The sequence below is a fragment of the Eschrichtius robustus genome, chromosome 11 (genome assembly GCF_028021215.1).
Source record: "Eschrichtius robustus isolate mEscRob2 chromosome 11, mEscRob2.pri, whole genome shotgun sequence".
Classification (NCBI taxonomy): domain Eukaryota; kingdom Metazoa; phylum Chordata; class Mammalia; order Artiodactyla; family Eschrichtiidae; genus Eschrichtius; species Eschrichtius robustus.
The window spans coordinates 74728680-74747128 of record NC_090834.1 but is presented as its reverse complement, the minus strand read 5'-3'; the positions used below and the strand labels follow the sequence as shown (position 1 = coordinate 74747128).

The 18449-nt window shown below is 37.4% G+C and overlaps 1 protein-coding gene and 1 long non-coding RNA gene across 5 annotated transcripts in view; one reads left to right on the top strand and one right to left on the bottom strand.

The window, feature by feature from the left end:
* Positions 1-16933, bottom strand: part of NUCB2 (nucleobindin 2) — a 45697-nt gene extending 28764 nt beyond the window's left edge. For 2 of the 4 annotated variants that reach the window (XM_068555231.1, XM_068555232.1), the window contains exons 1-3: positions 16802-16933; positions 12058-12210; positions 582-725 (exon numbers count right to left, since the gene is read on the bottom strand). In XM_068555231.1, the coding sequence (XP_068411332.1) occupies positions 582-725 (144 nt within the window). In that variant the 5' untranslated portion in view covers positions 12058-12210; positions 16802-16933. The remainder of the gene's footprint in view (positions 1-581; positions 726-12057; positions 12211-16801) is intronic. The other 2 variants (XM_068555229.1, XM_068555230.1) reach the window with 1 other exon arrangement.
* A 170-nt stretch (positions 16934-17103) lies between these two features.
* Positions 17104-18449, top strand: part of LOC137772514 (uncharacterized) — a 47900-nt gene continuing 46554 nt past the window's right edge. Inside the window, exon 1 of the long non-coding RNA XR_011075488.1 lies at positions 17104-17236. This is a non-coding gene — a long non-coding RNA (uncharacterized lncRNA). The remainder of the gene's footprint in view (positions 17237-18449) is intronic.

The window sequence follows — 18449 nt, the reverse complement described above, 5'->3', positions numbered from 1 at the left end:
AATAACTCTTCTGAAAGTTTTTCCTTTCCTGTATCTAAAGATTTCAATCCTAAAAAAAAAAAAAACAAAAAAAAAACCGTCTCGCAAAATGGCATTGAGACATACCTACTTTGATAGTTTGGGCAGTCAAAGTTAAAAGCTGTATTTCTCAAATGAAGAGAGTTGTATCAGAACCAATGTCATGTTCTACTCTTACATAAAGGTAGATTTTCTATATGGCTTAGACAATGAATACTTAACCAATATACTAATTGGTTTTACCCCCTTGTCACCTGTCTCTCCTCATTGTTATCTGTCTCTTCTCTGAATATAACACGTTTTCTTGGTTGGTTATCTCTACATTGGAAATGTATTATGATTAATTCTTCTATACACTATCTAATATACTAATTAGATATATATATCTAATATAATTACATTAAAAAAACTTTGTCTGATATTAAAGAACATATGCTTATCCAATACTCTTTTTACTGCTATTTCAGAAATAGTTCCTAAATGTCCAATTTTATAAGTAATAAATTCTTAGCAATATTTTAGTTAAAATTCTTCCCACAAGGTTATCTTTAGCATTCACTTACTGGTGGTTCTATCTTTGCACTGTCCACAGCTTGAGCATTTTCTACTTTTGTCTTGTCTATGTCTATAGGCACAGCTTCAAGAGCAGTAAGTATACATGTAACCAAGAGAAAACAATATTGTAGTAGGATGGTCCTCCACTTCATCTGAAATAAAGGTACAATTATATTAAGGTCCTGAAAAGATGTTTTCAAACTATATATACATGCATTCCCAATGCCACATTAATAATATATTTAATTTCAGGAAGTTTAATTCAACAAAAGAATTCTAGGAAAGGGGTTAAAAATAGATTATAATATCAAAAATAATGCTTAAAATAGATCACTAAAGAAAATCAGGAAAGAAATGCTTTTCAGCTAAAATTAAAATGACAAGTAAACAAAATTTTAAAGTTTAAACTGCTTATATAGTATAAGAAAACATTTGGTTAATTATAAAAGCTTCAAATAAAGACAGTAATGAGGGACTCAATTTTTTTTTAAATAAATAGTCCAAGTTTAAGAAAGGCAGAAGGGGGACTTCCCTGGTGGCACAGTGGTTAAGACTCCACGCTCCCAATGCAGGGGGCCTGGGTTTGATCCCTGGTCAAGGAACTAGATCCCACATGCATGCCGCAACCAGAAGTTCGCATGCTGCAACTAAGAAGTCCACATGCTGCAACTAAGGAGCTGGCGAGCTGCAACTAAGGAGCCCGCCTGCCACAACTAAGACCCAGCACAACCAAATAAATGAATAATTTTTTTTTTTTAAAAAAGGGAGAAGGGAAAACTATTTATTTTTTTCTCTATTGAAATACTAAAGAGCCAAAATTATTTCTGAATATAATATTTAAATTAGCTTCAATCGAATTTTGAAAATAAGTTGCTCTATGAACACAAATTGATTAGAAGAGACAAATAACTGGCTACAAGTATTCTCTTAACCTTCCTAGACATTATTTTATCATAGCCAATAGTCTTATGTTAAAATTCTGTTTGGCCAATAATTTTTCAGATAAATAGGTCAATAAAATATCAAGCAGGATGTAACAGTGTTGAAGCAAAAGAGGAACAACTATTGCTGGTCCCGCAATATTATTCAAACCTTGCTTATTCAGTTTCTACTTCATAAGGATCTTTGTAGCTCCAGAGGATCTACTACAAGAATTAGAATGAATAAAAAGCTCATACTTAATTGATTTTATGTAGAGAGAGTGATATTAAGATCCAAGTCAAAAATAATGTTCTGACCATCAATCTGGAATATGCATTATTAATTTAGAGACTCCCAAACTTAGCTGGCCATGGACTTTTTTTTTTAAAGTAACATGTTTTTATCTACAGAACACAATTTGGAAGAGTACATTGCCTCATTTTCACCACAACCCCACGTAGTACATAGAACAGTGACTCATTTTATAGATGAAGAAATTTTTAATGGAAACAAGTCACTCATAGAGCATTGTCTTACATTAACAAAATCACTAGAATCCACATTCTAGTGCTATTTCTAGTATATCAAATTTTTTAGCATCTTTATTGAGATATAATTCACATGCCATAAAATTCACCCATTTAAGGTACAGGATTTGACTATTCTATAAAGATGCTACTCAGTTTAGTTCTCAAACCTGAAGGATAAAATCATCTGGGAGCTTGTCAGAAATGCAAATTTTCAGCCTGCACCCAAGACCTCTGAAATCAGAATCTCTGGGGTGGGGACCCAGAATCTGTTTTAACAAACAATCCAGGTGATCCCCCTACATACGTATGCTCAAGACCAAGATTCACTCTTCTCTAGGACACTAGTTCAACATGATTGTCGTGAATAAATGTTTTTTATGATGAAATGTTTGGGAGATACTGGCTCAATGAAGCTAAATAAGTTTCCATATTCGTAAGACTTTCAGAACTTCAGATCAGCTACTCTGCATTATGAATCTCTAATAGAAGGATGGTTTGTTTCTCCACAGAATCTTTCCCTAACCATGAATTACCTCCTCTTCCCACAATTATTTTTTATGACAACAAAGTTTACTTCTCATTCATGCTTCATGCCCACTGTAGGTACATGTTTTGTTTTTGCTCTTTTGAGATACAATTTACATGCTACAAAACTTACCTTTTTCAATTGTACAATTCAGTGGTTTTTAGTATATTCACAAGGCTGTGCAATTATCACCATTATCCAATTTTAGAACATTTTCATCACTCTAAAAATAACCCCCATACCCATTAGTAGTCACTCCCCACTTCCCCTATTCTCTCAGTCTCTGGCAACCATTAGTCTATATAGATTTGCCTATTCTGGACATTTCATATAAATGAAATCATATAACATGTGGCCTTTTGTGTCTGGCTTTTTTCATTTAGCATTGTTTTCAAGGTATAACCATGTTGTAACACGAATCAGCACTTCATTCTTTTTTTTTTTGGCTGCATTGGGTCTCGTTGCTGCGTGCAGACTCTCTCTAGTTGTGGGGAGCGAGGGCTACTCTTCATTGGGGTGTGCAGGCTTCTCATTGCAGCGGCTTCTCTTGTTGCAGCGCACAGGCTCTAGGCGCACGGGCTTCAGTAATTGTAGCATGCGGGCTCAGTAGCTGTGGCACACGGGCCCTAGGGTGTGCAAGCTTCAGTAGTTGTGGCACGTGAGCTCAGTAGTTGTGGCTCGTGGGCTCTAGAGCGCGGGCTCAGTAGTTGTGGCACACGGGCTTAGTTGCTCTGAGGCATGTGGGACCTTCCTGGACCAGGGATCGAACCTGTGTCCCTGCACTGGCCGGCAGATTCTTAATCACTGCGCCACCAGGGAAGTCCCAGCACTTCATTCTTTTTTACAGCTGAATAGATTTGCCATTGTATGGATATTCCACATTTTGTTTATCAATTCATCAGTTGATGGACATTTGGGTTATTTCTACTTTTTTGGCTAGTATGAATAACGCTACTATGAACATTTGTGTCAGGTTATTGTGTTAGCATATTTTGAATTCTTTAGGTTGTATACCTAGGAGTAGAATTGCTAGGTCAATTCCATAACTCCATGTTTAATTTTTTGAGGAACTGCCAAACTGTTTTCCATAGCAGCTGCACCTTTTCCCACTACCACCAGCAATATATGAGGATTCTAATTTTTCCACATCCTAACCAACACGTGCTATTGTCTATCTTTTTTATTATAGCCACCCTACTGGGTGTGAAGCGGTATCTCACTGTGATTTTGATTTGCATTTCACTGGCTAATGATGTTGAGCATCTTTTCAAGTATTTATTAGCTATACCTTTTACCTTTTAAAAAATTAATTTAAAAATATTAAGTTAGCTGTTTTTTCAAAAACTCTGAATTGAAACTTTTGTTTACCTTTGCAAGTCCCATATGCCACTGTAAACAGGCTGACCAAATGACCATTATACAACATAAAAGTTTTAAGTGTAATCATGGTTGAAAGGCCCAAGTTATGACTTAACTGCTCAAGTCAATTTTGATGTCTTCTACACACACTTCTGGAGCTTAATTAAGTCTCCGCAGCCCCTAACATGGTACCTGTACAGTCAGAAAATGAATAATTGCTAAAATGGTTTGAATAGTCTCTCTATAATGTACACAGAGAAAGTCAGCTCAGGGATATACCTCCATAACTTCATTTTGCAGACCCCATCAGGAACTGTGACTATCCCTTGATGTGGTCAATCCAGAGTTCAAAAGAATCTTTCAGGACTTCCCTGGTGGTGCAGTGGTTAAGAATCCGCCTGCCAATGCAGGGAACACAGGTTCGATCCCTGATCTGGGAAGATCCCACATGCCGCGGAGCAGCTGAGTCCGTGCACCACAACTACTGAGCCTGTGCTCTAGAGCCCGCGGGACACAACTACTGAGCCTGTGTGCCGCAACTACTGAAGCCGGCATGCCTAGAGCAACAAGAGAAGCCACCACAATGAGAAGGCTGCGCACCGCTTCGAAGAGTAGCCCCTGCTCGCTGCCACTAGAGAAAGCCCTTGTGCAGCAATGAAGACACAACACAGCCAAAAATTAAATTAAATTAAAAAAAAACACATTAGAAGAATCTTTCACACAGACTTCTCCCCTCCACCTGTGTCATCTCCAATGTCCCTTAGGCTCTCCTTTTCCCACCATACAACACACGTACACATTAATAAGCAGTTCTGTCTTAGCAATTGGCAGCTATGTCACATACCTTGAAATATGCTCTTTTTTTTTTTATAGTGTCCACCTTTACTTCAATACACAAGAAGCTGAGAGTAATAAAAATAAACTATAGATAAATCCAATCTTGGAAGTGGAATCTCTTTACCAATTTGTCACTTCTGCTCTCTCACTCTTCTTTCAAGTCTACCATAAATACGAAGAGAGTCAAGCAAGAATGTGTTTGTATATATGAATGTGTCTATGTGTCTGTGTCCTGACAGCATCTCAAAGTGACAGAAAGTCTCTGGGCATCTACTCTAAAACATTGACTGAATTTATGGTTCATAAACATTTCACTGGGTCCCAGGCTTATTATAAATAACAATAGAAACCATCTATTGAGTGTCTACTATGTAGCAAGCAGTATGCCAAACTTTTTTATTATATTAACTAATCTATTTCTTATAATGGCCCTGTGAAATAAATATTATTATTCCCATTTTATAGTACAGAAATCTGAAACATATCAGTTAAAAAACTTGATCTGGGTCACACAGCAGTAAATCGTAGATCCAGAGTTTGGACCTGGGAGTGACTGACTTCAAAGAGTATGTCTGCTTTTAAGCACTGGTTCTCAAAGTGTGGTCCCTGAAAGAGCAGCGTCAACACCACCTGGGAATTTGTTAGAAATGCAAATTATCAGGGCTTACTCCAGATCTTCTAAATCAAAGAATCTTTGAGGGGGGTGAGGAAGAGAAGGTGGGGGGGCAAAATCTGTTTTAACAAGCCCTATAGGTGATTCCGAGGCATGCTAACATTTGAGGACATACTGCCTCTCCTTAGCTTTGTTTTTCACAAACCTCTTCTACTATGAGAGACAAAGAGAATGCGTATCTGAAAAGTAAATTTGGATCCTCAAGGAAACAAAAATCAGGTGTTACATCTAAGAAGGGTAAGGCAAAACTAAATTTAGGTCTATATTCTAATTCCAGCCGTACCATTCACTTGCTATGTGATCATAGGTCAGTCAATTAACTTTCCCTGCTTGTCTCCTCATTTTTTAAAATAATGAATTTTTTTAAAGAGACTTTAACTAGACCTCAGTATTCTTTAAGCTCTTAGATTCTATTATCAGTTTATTCTTTTGAAAAATGTGTAGATCTTTTCTGTTACATTATCAGAAATACTACTCAAATTGTTTGTACTCACACCAATTGTAAGAAATTAAATTATATGATTTATAAATGTCTTTAAACCAAACATTGCTGATTCAGCCAGCTGAAAATTACCTTGGTAGATCAAAGAGAAGATCTGGGTGCTGGGATACAAAGAATACAAAAATCAACTACCAAAGAAAGTTCCTATCTAGATAAAATAAGAATGAAGTAAAGCCAGGAATGTTTCACACTTTCAATACAGAGTGTGAGACACTGTACACTTTAAAAAGAGTGAATTTTATGATATGTGAATCATATTTCAACTTTTTTTAAAGTAATGAAAAATAGAGCAAAAAATCTGAGCTTATAAAATAAAATGCGAACATTAAAAAAGGAACAAATACAATTTACAAACATCATTTACCTACAAAAGTATAGAGGTTTTAGAACTAGCCATGCTCTATAACTTTTCATAATTATCCAATTTTTATATTCTTAATGATTTTTGTCTGCTTGTCCTATCATACTAGAAAAGTGAAAATCTTGCACTTTAATTTTGGATTTATCTGTTTTTCTTTATAATTCTGTCCATTTTCATTTAAATATTTTGAGGCTATGTTATAAAATGTACACAAATTTAAGATTTTCTAGGTTCCTGGTGGATTTAATCTTTTTCACATTTGAGTGACCTTTATACCCCAATTTGCCTTAAGGTCTATTCTGACAGTAATATAGGTAAACCAGTTCTCTTTTGATTAGTGTGTAGATACACACAAACACACACACACACACACACACACACATTCTCACACACTTACTTTATTTATTTTTTACATTCTCTAATAAATTTTCTTTTATTTGTATGATAAGACCAGTTATATATAAAATATAAGTATCATATTTTGGGTTTTTTTGGTTATTTTGAAGTATACTTGGTAAGGACGAAATCTTCCTAGCTCATATTTTTATTTTATTTTTTATTTTTTTAACTTTTTATTTTATATTGGAGTATAGCCGATTAACAATGTTGTGATAGTTTCAGGTGCACAGCAAAGGGACTCAGCCATACATATGCATGTATATCCGTTCTCCCCCAAACTCCCCTCCCATCCAGGCTGCCACATAACATTGAGCAGAGTTCCCTGTGCTATACAGTAGTTCCTTGTTGGTTATCCATTTTAAACATAGCAGTTCCCAAGTTTTTTTAAAATTCAGCCTAATAATCTTTCCAATTAGAGTATTTTCTCTGTTTATATTTAATCAAATTACTGACATTGTACTTAATTCCTCAGTTTAACATCTCAGAAATCAGAGTGTTTTTCAGTTAATGGAATATTAAAATGTGGTTGACTAAGTGGCAACAGCAATATAATCTTTACTGCCTGCACATGCATGAACTTTATTATAGCTATTCCTACTGCCATCACTTCAGACTGAGTTTTTGCATTTTGGGTACTTCACAAATTGAATTTAATTGCCATTTAAAATGTCTTCAAAAGGATTAAATTATGATTTGGCATTGAAATGAAAAGCTATTCTGGGGAATTCCCTGGTGGCCTAGTGGTTAGGATTCTGGGCTTTCAATGCTGTGGCCCAGGTTCAATCCCTGGTCGGGGAATGAGATACCGCAAGCCTCGTGGCCAAAAAAAAAAAATATTTTGTAAACATAGAAATGAAGCAGCTGGTATTAGTGAAGCAAATATTTGATGTTAAAGGAATAACAGCAACTTTATATTTTCTTGTAAAGGAACATTTAAGTGCTTCACCTGACTTTAGACAGGAAGATACCAACAAATAGACAAAGCTGCCTTACATTTTGAGATGCAACAAGATTATCTATGAGCAGCCAAACAATGCAAATGAAGGCAGCAGAAACTGACAATGCCTCCAGTATATAAAAAAAAAAATTATAGAACATGAGGCTGATTTGATGGATTCATGAATCGTTAAGGCAAATGTTAATTTGTCAGAGACTTCCTACCAAGACTGAACAGAAGCTGCATAATTTCCATGTAATCTGACGAAGAAACAAAGCTGAATTTAGTCAATAGGAAATGCTGAAAAAATCCTGATGTTCTTTACAGGCCTCAAAATGATATACTAATGCTAAAGGTACTAAAAGATTGATATCCTGAGAATGGGTTACATAGGGAATAGCATATCACTGAAACACTAGCGTAAGCACCTGTGGCCAAAAGTTGCTGCCATGTTAAATTTTAAACTACAAAAGCATTTCCCAAAAACGTTACTGTATATGTAAAAGAGGGATTATGGCTGACTTAAAGGAAGGCTAGCTAAATCTGGTTTGAATGTCCAAGAGCCTTTCATGGTCTGCCAAGGGTATGAGTTTAGTTCTTGATGCATTCTGAGGCTGCGTACCTGCATATTGAAAGAATAAGTTGCTGGAAAGGTATCACAACTTGATGTTATTCCTGATGCCATGTCTAGACAAACTAAAACCCCTCAACATTTTAGTCAACAAACCACTGAAGGAGAGGTTGAGGAAAGAAGATGAATCTAACAAATTTCCATTGTCATCTTTTGAAAAGCACTAGCACCAAAGCTTGCAAAATGAGTATCATCTTTTGGAAAGCACTGGCATCAAAGCTTGCAAAATGAATGTCAGAGGCTTGGAAGAAAATTCCAGGCAAATGGTCTTAAAGAAATTCCCAGAATAAAATTACCCTCACTCTTCATAGTAGAGAGAACAATGTCGTGTGGGAAAACACAAACATTCACAATTCTGAATCAAGAAAGCATTTCAAAAGACTCAGACTATGAATGTGAAAAAGTCTTAGGAATACCTTAACCAATTTATTTAACTTGTAATTTCTTTATGTATCTGCAAAAGTGATGTGAGAAAAATCTATATGTTTAAATGAATCTTAAAAAGCACTTTCGGTAAACACAAAATGAAATTATAAGTGATAAAGCACAGTGTAATAGTTTAACTGGCAGTATGTGTTCTATATAGTATAAACTGGTGTCTTAATATCAATGGAGTCTTAGAGTTGATGAAACACCATCTTCTTTTTTGGCTTTGTATTTATCCTGCCTCTTTAATATTTATCTCCTCTTCTTTCTTGCCTGTTTTTTTAAATTTTGTTTTTGACTGATGAGGAATTTTTAAAATACATCTTTCCCTTCTATTAGTTTCTAATCTTTTACTGTTTATTCTAGAAATAATTAGGACAATTAACTTACTGAAGTCTAAAGCTAATTAAAACATTTACTCCTTAATAAGCCCTCAATAAATGTTAACTGTTATAACAAAAGAAATGAAAATTTTTCTAGCTCATTAGGTAGAAAAGTAACGATACAAAGATGTCTTTAAACACCAAGATAATGTCAAATGTGTCAGAGATAGGTTTACAGATTTTCATTAACCCAGTAATATACAAATGTCCATACAAAAGAAGGAGAGATGAACGATAAGGAGAGGCAATGGAAAGAAAGGGAGACTAATTTACTTCTCTTCCATTATCAGGTTAGTAAGAATGGCCTTCTCCTTTCTTTTATCACTCTCTTCTTCCATAAGAACAGAGTCCTAAAGAGGAAATACTGGGCCAAACTAGCTGGCTGACACAGCAGACTGATCCAAACCAGGATAGGCTGAAAATTAACGCTCTGAAGTAGCATAATGTGAAATTCTAAATCAGGCAGTGATCTCAAGACAGCATGAAGGGATTTCCCTGGCGGCGCAGTGGTTAAGAATCCACCTGCCAATGCAGGGGACATGGGTTCGATCCCTGGTCGGGGAAGATCCCACATGCCGCAGAGCAACTAAGCCCCTGCCGCATGACTACTGAGCCTGCGAGCCACAACTACTGAGCCCATGCTCCACAACTACTGAAGCCCGCATGCCTATAGCCCGTGCTCCACAACAAGAAAAGCCACTGCAATGAGAAGCCTGCGCAACACAAGGAAGAGTAGCCCCCACTCACCGCAACTAGAGAAAGCACGTGCACAGCAAAGACACAACACAGCCAAAAAAAAAAAAAAGCATGGAAAGCACTGATCCCAAAGGCATTAGAGCCTCAAGAAAAATTACAAAATAAGCAGAGTTCTTGGGACTTCCCTGGTGGTCCAGTGGTTAAGAATCCGCCTTCCAATGCAGGGGACACAGATTCAATCCCTGGTTGGGGAGCTAAGATCCCATATGCTGCGGGGCAACTAACCCTGTGCGCCGCAACGAGAGAAGCCCGTGCACCACAATGAAGACCCAGCACAGCCAAAATTTAAAAAAAAAAAAAAAAAGCAGAGTTCTTAAGCCTCTCCTAACATGCAGTAGATACAAAATAATTTCCTTAAATGTCTAAGTCCTAAAAGTAAGTTTAACTCTCCTTCCCTGTCTCCACCAAATCAAAATTCCCATTCACAAACAGAGGCACATTTCTCAACTACTGATTCGTACCAGTAATTATCCAGATTAAGTTTACTTGGGGTGTGTATGTGTGTGTGTGTTTCTCAAGAGTTTCCTGTTTTGCTTGTTTGTAGGGAGAAAAACCCTGGAAGTGGTTAAAAAGCATGGTCACGGGTGAGAAGTGTGAAGAGTACAAAAAACTGAAACTAGTTTGTCTCTCTTTCCTTTTGTTTCTCTTCTTCCTCCCTCATCCATCTCTTTCTCCCTCCCTCAACCCTCCTCTTTTACTCCTATTCCTTTTAAATTTAAGACTGAATTGAAGTATGTTTTCTTTAATCTGTTGTATGCTATTTATTAATTTAACAAATATTTACTAAGTACTCACTATATTCCAGCCATTATGCTGGATACAGAGGTAAGTGAGATAGACATGGTCCCTACCATCACAGAGTTTTCAATCTAGTGTGGAAGGCAGCCTATTAAGTAAACAATTGCAATTTGAAAAAAGCTGCTTACAAAACAACATATAGCATGATCCTTTCTGTTAATTGAACAAATTTTAAGGCATTAAAATAGTATTCAGCAAATAAGACATTTTCAGTCAGGTGACTTACAATGCTAAATGTCTTAATTTGCTCCTTATATTCCTTCTAATATCCCTAAAAGATTGACTGAATCTTTAGGTTCTTCCCCCATCCAATTTCCATTTCCTAAATTTCAGTTTCCTTTTCTCAAAACTTTATTTCAATTCACTTTCTTTACAGATATAATGGCAATTGAATCATTTCATGTGACAAGTATAGGGTATATTTACATAATATTTATCCAAAAAAGTCTGGAAGGAAATAAAATATTGGTATACCTAAGTAAGTTAAGCAAGGGCTAGTAGTTAAGTAAGAGGAAATTTCAAGACGATTAACAGTTAAGTTGTTTTAAAAAAACCACAACTTTTAACCAAGAAGAAAGGTAAAAATGTTCCTTGCGTGACAACATTGAATTTAAATGTATCTTAAGGTGGATTACACTTTTCAACATAAATTTACTTCCTGATGACTTATTATGTGATACTCTTAGGATAACTTATCTCTGTCTTTTTAGTACTTTGCATAAAGCAAGTGGCTCAATAAATGTTAGCTACACAACCAACATCTACTATTGAACATTTATGGGTAATTTTTTTTAAATAACCAGAACAAATACCCAATCAAGACAGAAAGCCTTCTATAAGGAATCATGGGATAAACATAACAAAAGAAAAACAATGTATTAGATGAAAGTTATTTCCTTCTAGAGACAATGGTCAGACTTAAAGCTCTGCCATGGCAAATTACTGAAGCTTCTTTGAGTGGTTATCACAGCTTACAGATATCAGAGATGAAAGAGAAAAAGATCCATATTGTGGCAAATACTTCTATTTCCCAGCCAATATCCAAATCCTCCCTTCCTCTTCAATAACAAAAGCCCCATTTTATTCAGGGCAGCCATGTATCCAGCTACATTTCCCTGCTTCCCTGGTAGCCTGAGCTTTGGTTCAGGATAATCTCCTTAAAGGGAGAGGATGCATCCTTCTTTGTCTTTGCCTTGCTGCCTGGAACTTTGCTTTGACAGTTAGAGCTCTGGCAGCTATTTTGGACTATGAGGACCAGGGCCACATCTTAGGAATAGCAGATCAAAGAACTGGAAAAAGTTTAGGTCCCTGGTGACTTTATGAAGCTACTATACCTATCCTAGGCTGCTTACCTCAAAAATTACTTTACATGAGAAAATAAACATTTTATGTTGAAGCCACCACTAAGTCTGTTTTCATTTTTGCTTTCTTAACTGATCACTTACCTTCAAACAGGTAAAGAATTTTTATCTCCTTTTTACAGATCAGGCAACTGAGATCCAGAGAGGTAAGATGACTTGCGCAAGATCAGTTAGTGAAGAGGTGGGTCTGGCTCCTGGCTCAATGCTTTTTCGCTAAGAACTGACTCTTAACAGGTTCTAAATATATGTAAAAAAAAAAAAAAAAAATTAAAAATAAACATAAATTTAGCCTTATTACAGTGGTAATGGCACATGACAGTGTAAACATTTGTCAAATCCTGTGATAAGAAAAGGTACCAAATTTCTATAAAGTGGAATGAGACTGTATCATATTCCAGTGAGGGAAGGGAAAGAAGTATATTAACTAAACAGAATCAAAGACCAGAATAAGCAAAGATACTCATTTATTGTACCCAGGTTTTACCATATTGCTCCTCTTTTAAATAACTAAGAAAAGTTCAAATGAAAAGCTTATTTTCCTCTGCAATGAGACTTCAATATATAGGGTAAGTTTCCCCATTAAATCCTTAACTGGAATTTTTCTTAAAATCTTTATCTGGAACCTTTTTTTACTCTTACCACCGCTTTTAAAAATTAACCTTGGCCCCAGCCTCAGACATAGTGATCAGTAATAAAGCAAAACATCTCAAAGTCTTTTTTGAAATCCACTACCTAACTGTAAAATACAAGGCAGTTAGCTCATGTGCAAACTCACCAGTGAACATAATTATTTCTAAGCAGTATGTAAAGAAAATAAGGAAATAAAATATCTTCAAGTTTTAAGAACACATATTTATTTCTTTTCATGGTACTATATTTAACATAAAATTATCTAAGCAGGAGAGTAATCATATGCATGTAATATGTCGGAAAGGCACATGACTTTTATTAACACAGCATGGTCAAAAATAAACAGCAGATTTAATCCTAAACACTCCCATTTATTGGCAAGCTATTTGACTCTCTGAGTCTCGATTTTCCTATCTATAAAATTGAACTAATACTTCTCCATAAGTTTTTGACTGGATGAAAATAAGAATGAATACAATGTAACTAGCACAGTACTGGCAATAGTAAATGCTCCATAAACAGTAATGCCCTTCCTGTCTTGAAAATTTAATATCTATATATTTAAATAATTTAAATCTGTGCTGTAAACACCCAAAGTCATTGAACTTAAAAAGCAATAAACCAGTTTGACATACAACCTTAAATGTCATTTTTTGAAAGGCCATGTTAGAGCTCTCCTCTGAGCATTGCCATAGCCAAAGTCCTGATGCAGCTGTAGGCCAATGAAAAGAATACATCCAACAAAAGAAGAACACAGTCTCTTCCTCCCTGGAACTAAAACAGAGCTTCTGGGATTCCCTGGTGGCGCTGTGGTTAAGAATCCGCCTGCCAGTGCAGGGGACATAGGGTTGAGCCCTAGTCTGGGAAGATCCCACATGCCGTGCAGCAACTAAGCCCATGCGCCACAACTACTAAGCCTACGCTCTAGAGCCCACGAGCCACAACTACTGAGGGCAGCATGCCTCAACTACTGAAGCCCGCGCGTCTAGAGCCCGTGCTCCACAACAAGAGAAGCCACCGCAATGAGAAGCCCGTGCACCTCAATGAACAGTAGCCCCCGCTCACCACAACTAGAGAAAAGCCCGTGAGCAGCAGCGAAGACCCAACGCAGCCAAAATAAATAACTAAATAAATAAAATTAAAAATAAAATATATATATGAAAAAAAGAAACTTTCTAAAATTAAAAAATTTAAAAAAATAAAACATCAGATGTATGACCAGCTGCGCTGGACTCCAACCCTTCCCTGTATCAAGATATCAGCATAGATCTTAGTGTCTTTGTTGCTCATATCTGTAGAAAAGGACACCAATCAAGAAAACCAGTATATTGCCTTTTTTTTCCAACCCTAAAAGACAGCTACAGTATTCTTTTTTTTTTAATTAACCATTCTTTTAATTGAAGTATAGTTAATTTACAATGTTGTATTACTTGCAGGTGTACAGCAAAGTGATTCAGTTATATATATATATTTATATTTATTCTTTTTCAGATTCTTTTCCATTATAGGTTATTACAAGATACTGAATATAGTTTCCTATGCTATACAGTAGGTCCTTGTTGTTTATTTTATATATAGTAGTGTGTAAATGTTAATCTCAAACTCCTAATTTATCTCTCCCTCTCCCCTACAGTATTCTTGATGATAAGCTTCTGAAAAGCAGATACTGTTGCTCATATGTATACTCAATAAACATATGAGCAACAGTAAAAATTTTAAATTTATTAAAATTACAATGTGTTCATTATTTACATATACTGTACTTCAATAACTAAAATACAGTATGTCAAGAAGCTCTGCCAAAAAAAAAAAGAAAAAACAAACAAACAAAAAACTCTGCCAAAAATAAAAGCATGCAACTGCTATCTCATTTTCCATTAGGCTGCTTTAAATTTTTAAAATCAGAGAATGCTGGGACCAGAAATGATCTTAGAGGTTGTTCGGTTCAGACCCTACTTTTATAAAAGGTTATAAGGCACAGGGAGGTTAACTGAGTTGGCCAAGATCATCTGGCAGAGCCAGCACTGGAATCTGGCCATTTAATTGTAATTAAATGTACTTTTTACCATATTGTGGTAGTTTTTAAAAATTTTAGATTGAAAATCATTAAAGTGATCAACTTTTTTCCTTGAATAAATTATTTTAAATTGTTAGGAGCCTGTTTTTTAAAGTCTATAAACTAATTGCATGTATTAAACATAAAAATAACAATTTCCCCTTTCTAGACCTTCAATTATTTAGAAAAAGTTAATCATCTATCATGCCAAATACAGTCAACTCAATTACAATACTTAGAAGATTATTGACTTTAAGAATTATTTTCAGTACATTTTGAAATCCTACACTTGATTCCTCCAGCTACCCAATACTTAAAAGGGTATTTTGCACACTTCAGTCATCTAAAGGGTCCTTAGAAAGTGGAAAGCAATTTAAATATTATTCTAAATAACACAAAATTAGTTTGGTATGTCTATAGAGATACATAACATATCCCAAAATAAAAAGACACTGGTATTGATCATGTTACTGATACTCTATATTAGTGCCCATAATAACTAGTGTTTTGAAAGGTACGCTTATTGTCTTAATTGTGCATTTCATTTTAACTGCTGTTTACAGAGCACAAACCAGCTTGGCAAAAAGTATACTGAAAGGGTATATACAAAATGTGTGGTATGAACAATAAGTACCTCAGGAGATCAGAGAAAGGTAAACACAACATGGACTTCACCCTTGCAAAATGGGTAAAACTAGAATAGAAGGAGAACAACATAGGTAACCACAAGGAGACAAATGAATTTTTCACTTATCTTGAAAAGCTGGACCAGATCATGGAGAATTTAAAGACCAAGATGAGAAACAGAAGTTCCTATGTTTACCCTAATAACAAGAGGGATATTATTTGAGATTTCATTTCTAATTCTAATTTCCATGTTTTTTCTTAAAATTTTGACTCTACTAACTGAGGAAGAATTGTTGAAACATCTGTTTGTTCAACGTTTGTTGAACTTGGTTTTCAAGTGTTATAAAACAAGAACTAACACTCGGCTTAAATCAGAATGAGTCCCGAGGCAACATCTATGAGGAACAAGATGCAAGAATCTGGATATTGGCTGACACTATTCAACAGAATTTACCAGGGAAGCTCTTAAGAAACAAGTTATTTAAGTAGGCTGTAAAAGAAGCTATAAGTTAACGGATCCAAATCTATTATACCACTAGTCATACTACTTTTAATGAATTCCTTAAAGCAAATATCTCATCAACTCTTTCAGTTCTTATAAGGAAAGTCCACAATCTCCTTCAGACAACATTGACTATCAGATATAATTGCATTTAACCTCCCTTCTCCCTCCTCCCCCCTTTTTTAACCCAGGTAATATATAGTTTGGTGTTCATAGTCACTCTTGAATTTAATAGCCTAAATAAAAGGCTTAGACGGCAGCACTTACTTATTTAATTGTGTAAATGGACATTATCCAATTTAGGAGTTTAGTGGACACTTTGAGACTTTCAAGAGGTTCTGTCTCCCAGAAATGAGAGTAATGGTTCAATGGTTTATGTTCATATTTTCTTTCTTGAGATTATAAAATAATTGCCTTCCAAGACCACTGCCAGCACCAACCACAACAATAACCACATTTACTCACTCAGTCACTATTTAGCAGGTGCAACAAGGAAGTACCATCTTTCTCAAACCCTGTACCATCATCTCACACCTAATGGTTTGTCACTTAGGGAAAACAATACCACACCTGGCACGAACTTTCTCCTCCCCTAATGTCAGCGGTTGCCGGCTGAACAGAACCGGCAGAAGAGCAGGATTCACCGGCCTATCTTAGCTCTGCGCCTCAGCCGGTGGTGAGCACCAGTCTCACCAGGGGGCACCTCCCTCGCCCATCAACCTGCCAAGGCCGGGTTGGAGCCCAGCCTGGGACTTGGTCCTGCACTCACCCCCCGCCTGCTCCTCGCCAAGAGCCTGCCACTTTCATCGACCGCAAAGAAAGCATGGGTGCCCGGCAGCGAGTGGAACGGAGAAAGAGACCCCGCGTCTCAAGCTCGAGCTGGAAGCCACTCTCCACCGTGCCCGCCCAACCGTGGAGCTCCCACCATCCTTACTGCCGGGGCAGGGTAGGCGAAGACCTGAGCTTTATCTCAGGACCCACCCCAGCCTCCCGCGGTGCAGAGCCTCACCCACCTCGAGATCGCCGGCCTTACGAAGCCGCGTCTCCACACGCGAAGCTCCGCCTGCTGAACGCTTGCAGCGCACAGACCTGCCTCGCCAGCCCCCAGCCGGCGGCTCTGCTCTGTACTTCTACCCACCGCGCGCTCCCGCCTCCTTGCTGCCATGGCGACCGCCCCGGGCCCCAGCAGCCGCTAATTGGTCCTACCCGGAGAGTGGAAGGCGCCGATTGGCAAGGGCGGAGACCAGGCCGCGCCGGAGGGCTTGGAGGCGGGCGGTGTGGAGAGCTAACGCATAGGAGCCCCGGGGAGGGTGAGCCAAGAGGGACGTGGCGCTCTGCGGCGCGGGCTGAGAAGCCGCGCCCCTTCCTTCTCTGGCTTTCATGGAGAGTCCTGTGGAGCAGGATTTGGGTGGGTGAGGTGCTTACCCGGGACGCGGACAAAAACCCAGGTATCTCCTCCCCTTCGGCCCGTGGTCCGCGCCGGCAGCTCCCGGACTGGTCAGAGACAGGCTTTTAGGCTCGTTTTCACCCACAGGCCTCGCTTGGGTCTAACACCCCGGGCCTCCTCCATGGCGGGAATCTTACTCATACTTGTAACCTCACCCACCCCTGTTTTGCTGGGCCCTGGGCCACTATGGCTTGATTGCTTTTATTTCACCTTGTCTCACACCCATCTGCGGACATCTGTCTTTTCTTCACACCCTTCTCATAGAACTGAGACATCTACTTCACAACCCTCATTTTAAAGATAGGAAAACTCAGCTTCAAAGATATTAGTGGCGAGGGTTAGAGAAGCTTTTGGAGCCTCAAGGCTGGTTTCGAAACTTAAGTCTGCCAAATAATGGCATCTTTCTCCGAGCCTTAGTTTTCTCCCTTGTGAAAAATAGTATATACCTCAGAGTTGTTAGTGAAGATTAGATAAGATTCCCGAAAACCAGTATAGAACCTGTTGCATATATGTTAGTAATGGTAGCTTCTTTTTATCAGGAAGTAATAGAGAATAGTAGCTAAGTCACAAATTTGGAGCCAGACTGCCTATGTCAAACCAATTCCTTGACTCGCAGCAAGTTACTTAAGTGCTCTGTGCCTCACTTTCCTTGTCTGTAAAATGAGAATAATAGTACTCTCCTCCTTACAGCATAAGTTAATAGAAAAGTGACAGGCACATAGTAAGTCCTCAGTAAATGTTAGCCCTTCTCACTTTAGTGGCTGAGCTACGACTATAATTCAGGTCTCTAGATTCCAAGACCAGCAATCTTTACTCTTAGACACCTCTCATCTGTATACTTACAACAGTGCCTGGAGGTTAAGCTTTTTTGAAGGTTCAGGAGGAAACACTTGTCCATTTTCTTAAAATCTCAAACTCTCTCTCTTATCATCATGAAAGTTGTAGAATGTTATGACTCTGCCTTCACTGAGGGTTTAATAGCAGAGACAAATGTGAGGAAAGTAATCATATTTGGTTCTGATGGAGAGATTGAAAAGTGAAAACACTAGAGAAAGAAAGGATATTCAAGAGGTTATGGTATAGGAGGACTAAATTTCTATTTGAAAAACATGAGAAATACTAATACGGGGGTATTGGTTATGTACCATTAGTAAGCAATGTTAGTGTTAGGTCAGGAGACAATATCACATCCCATCACTGTGGAAAACACTAAA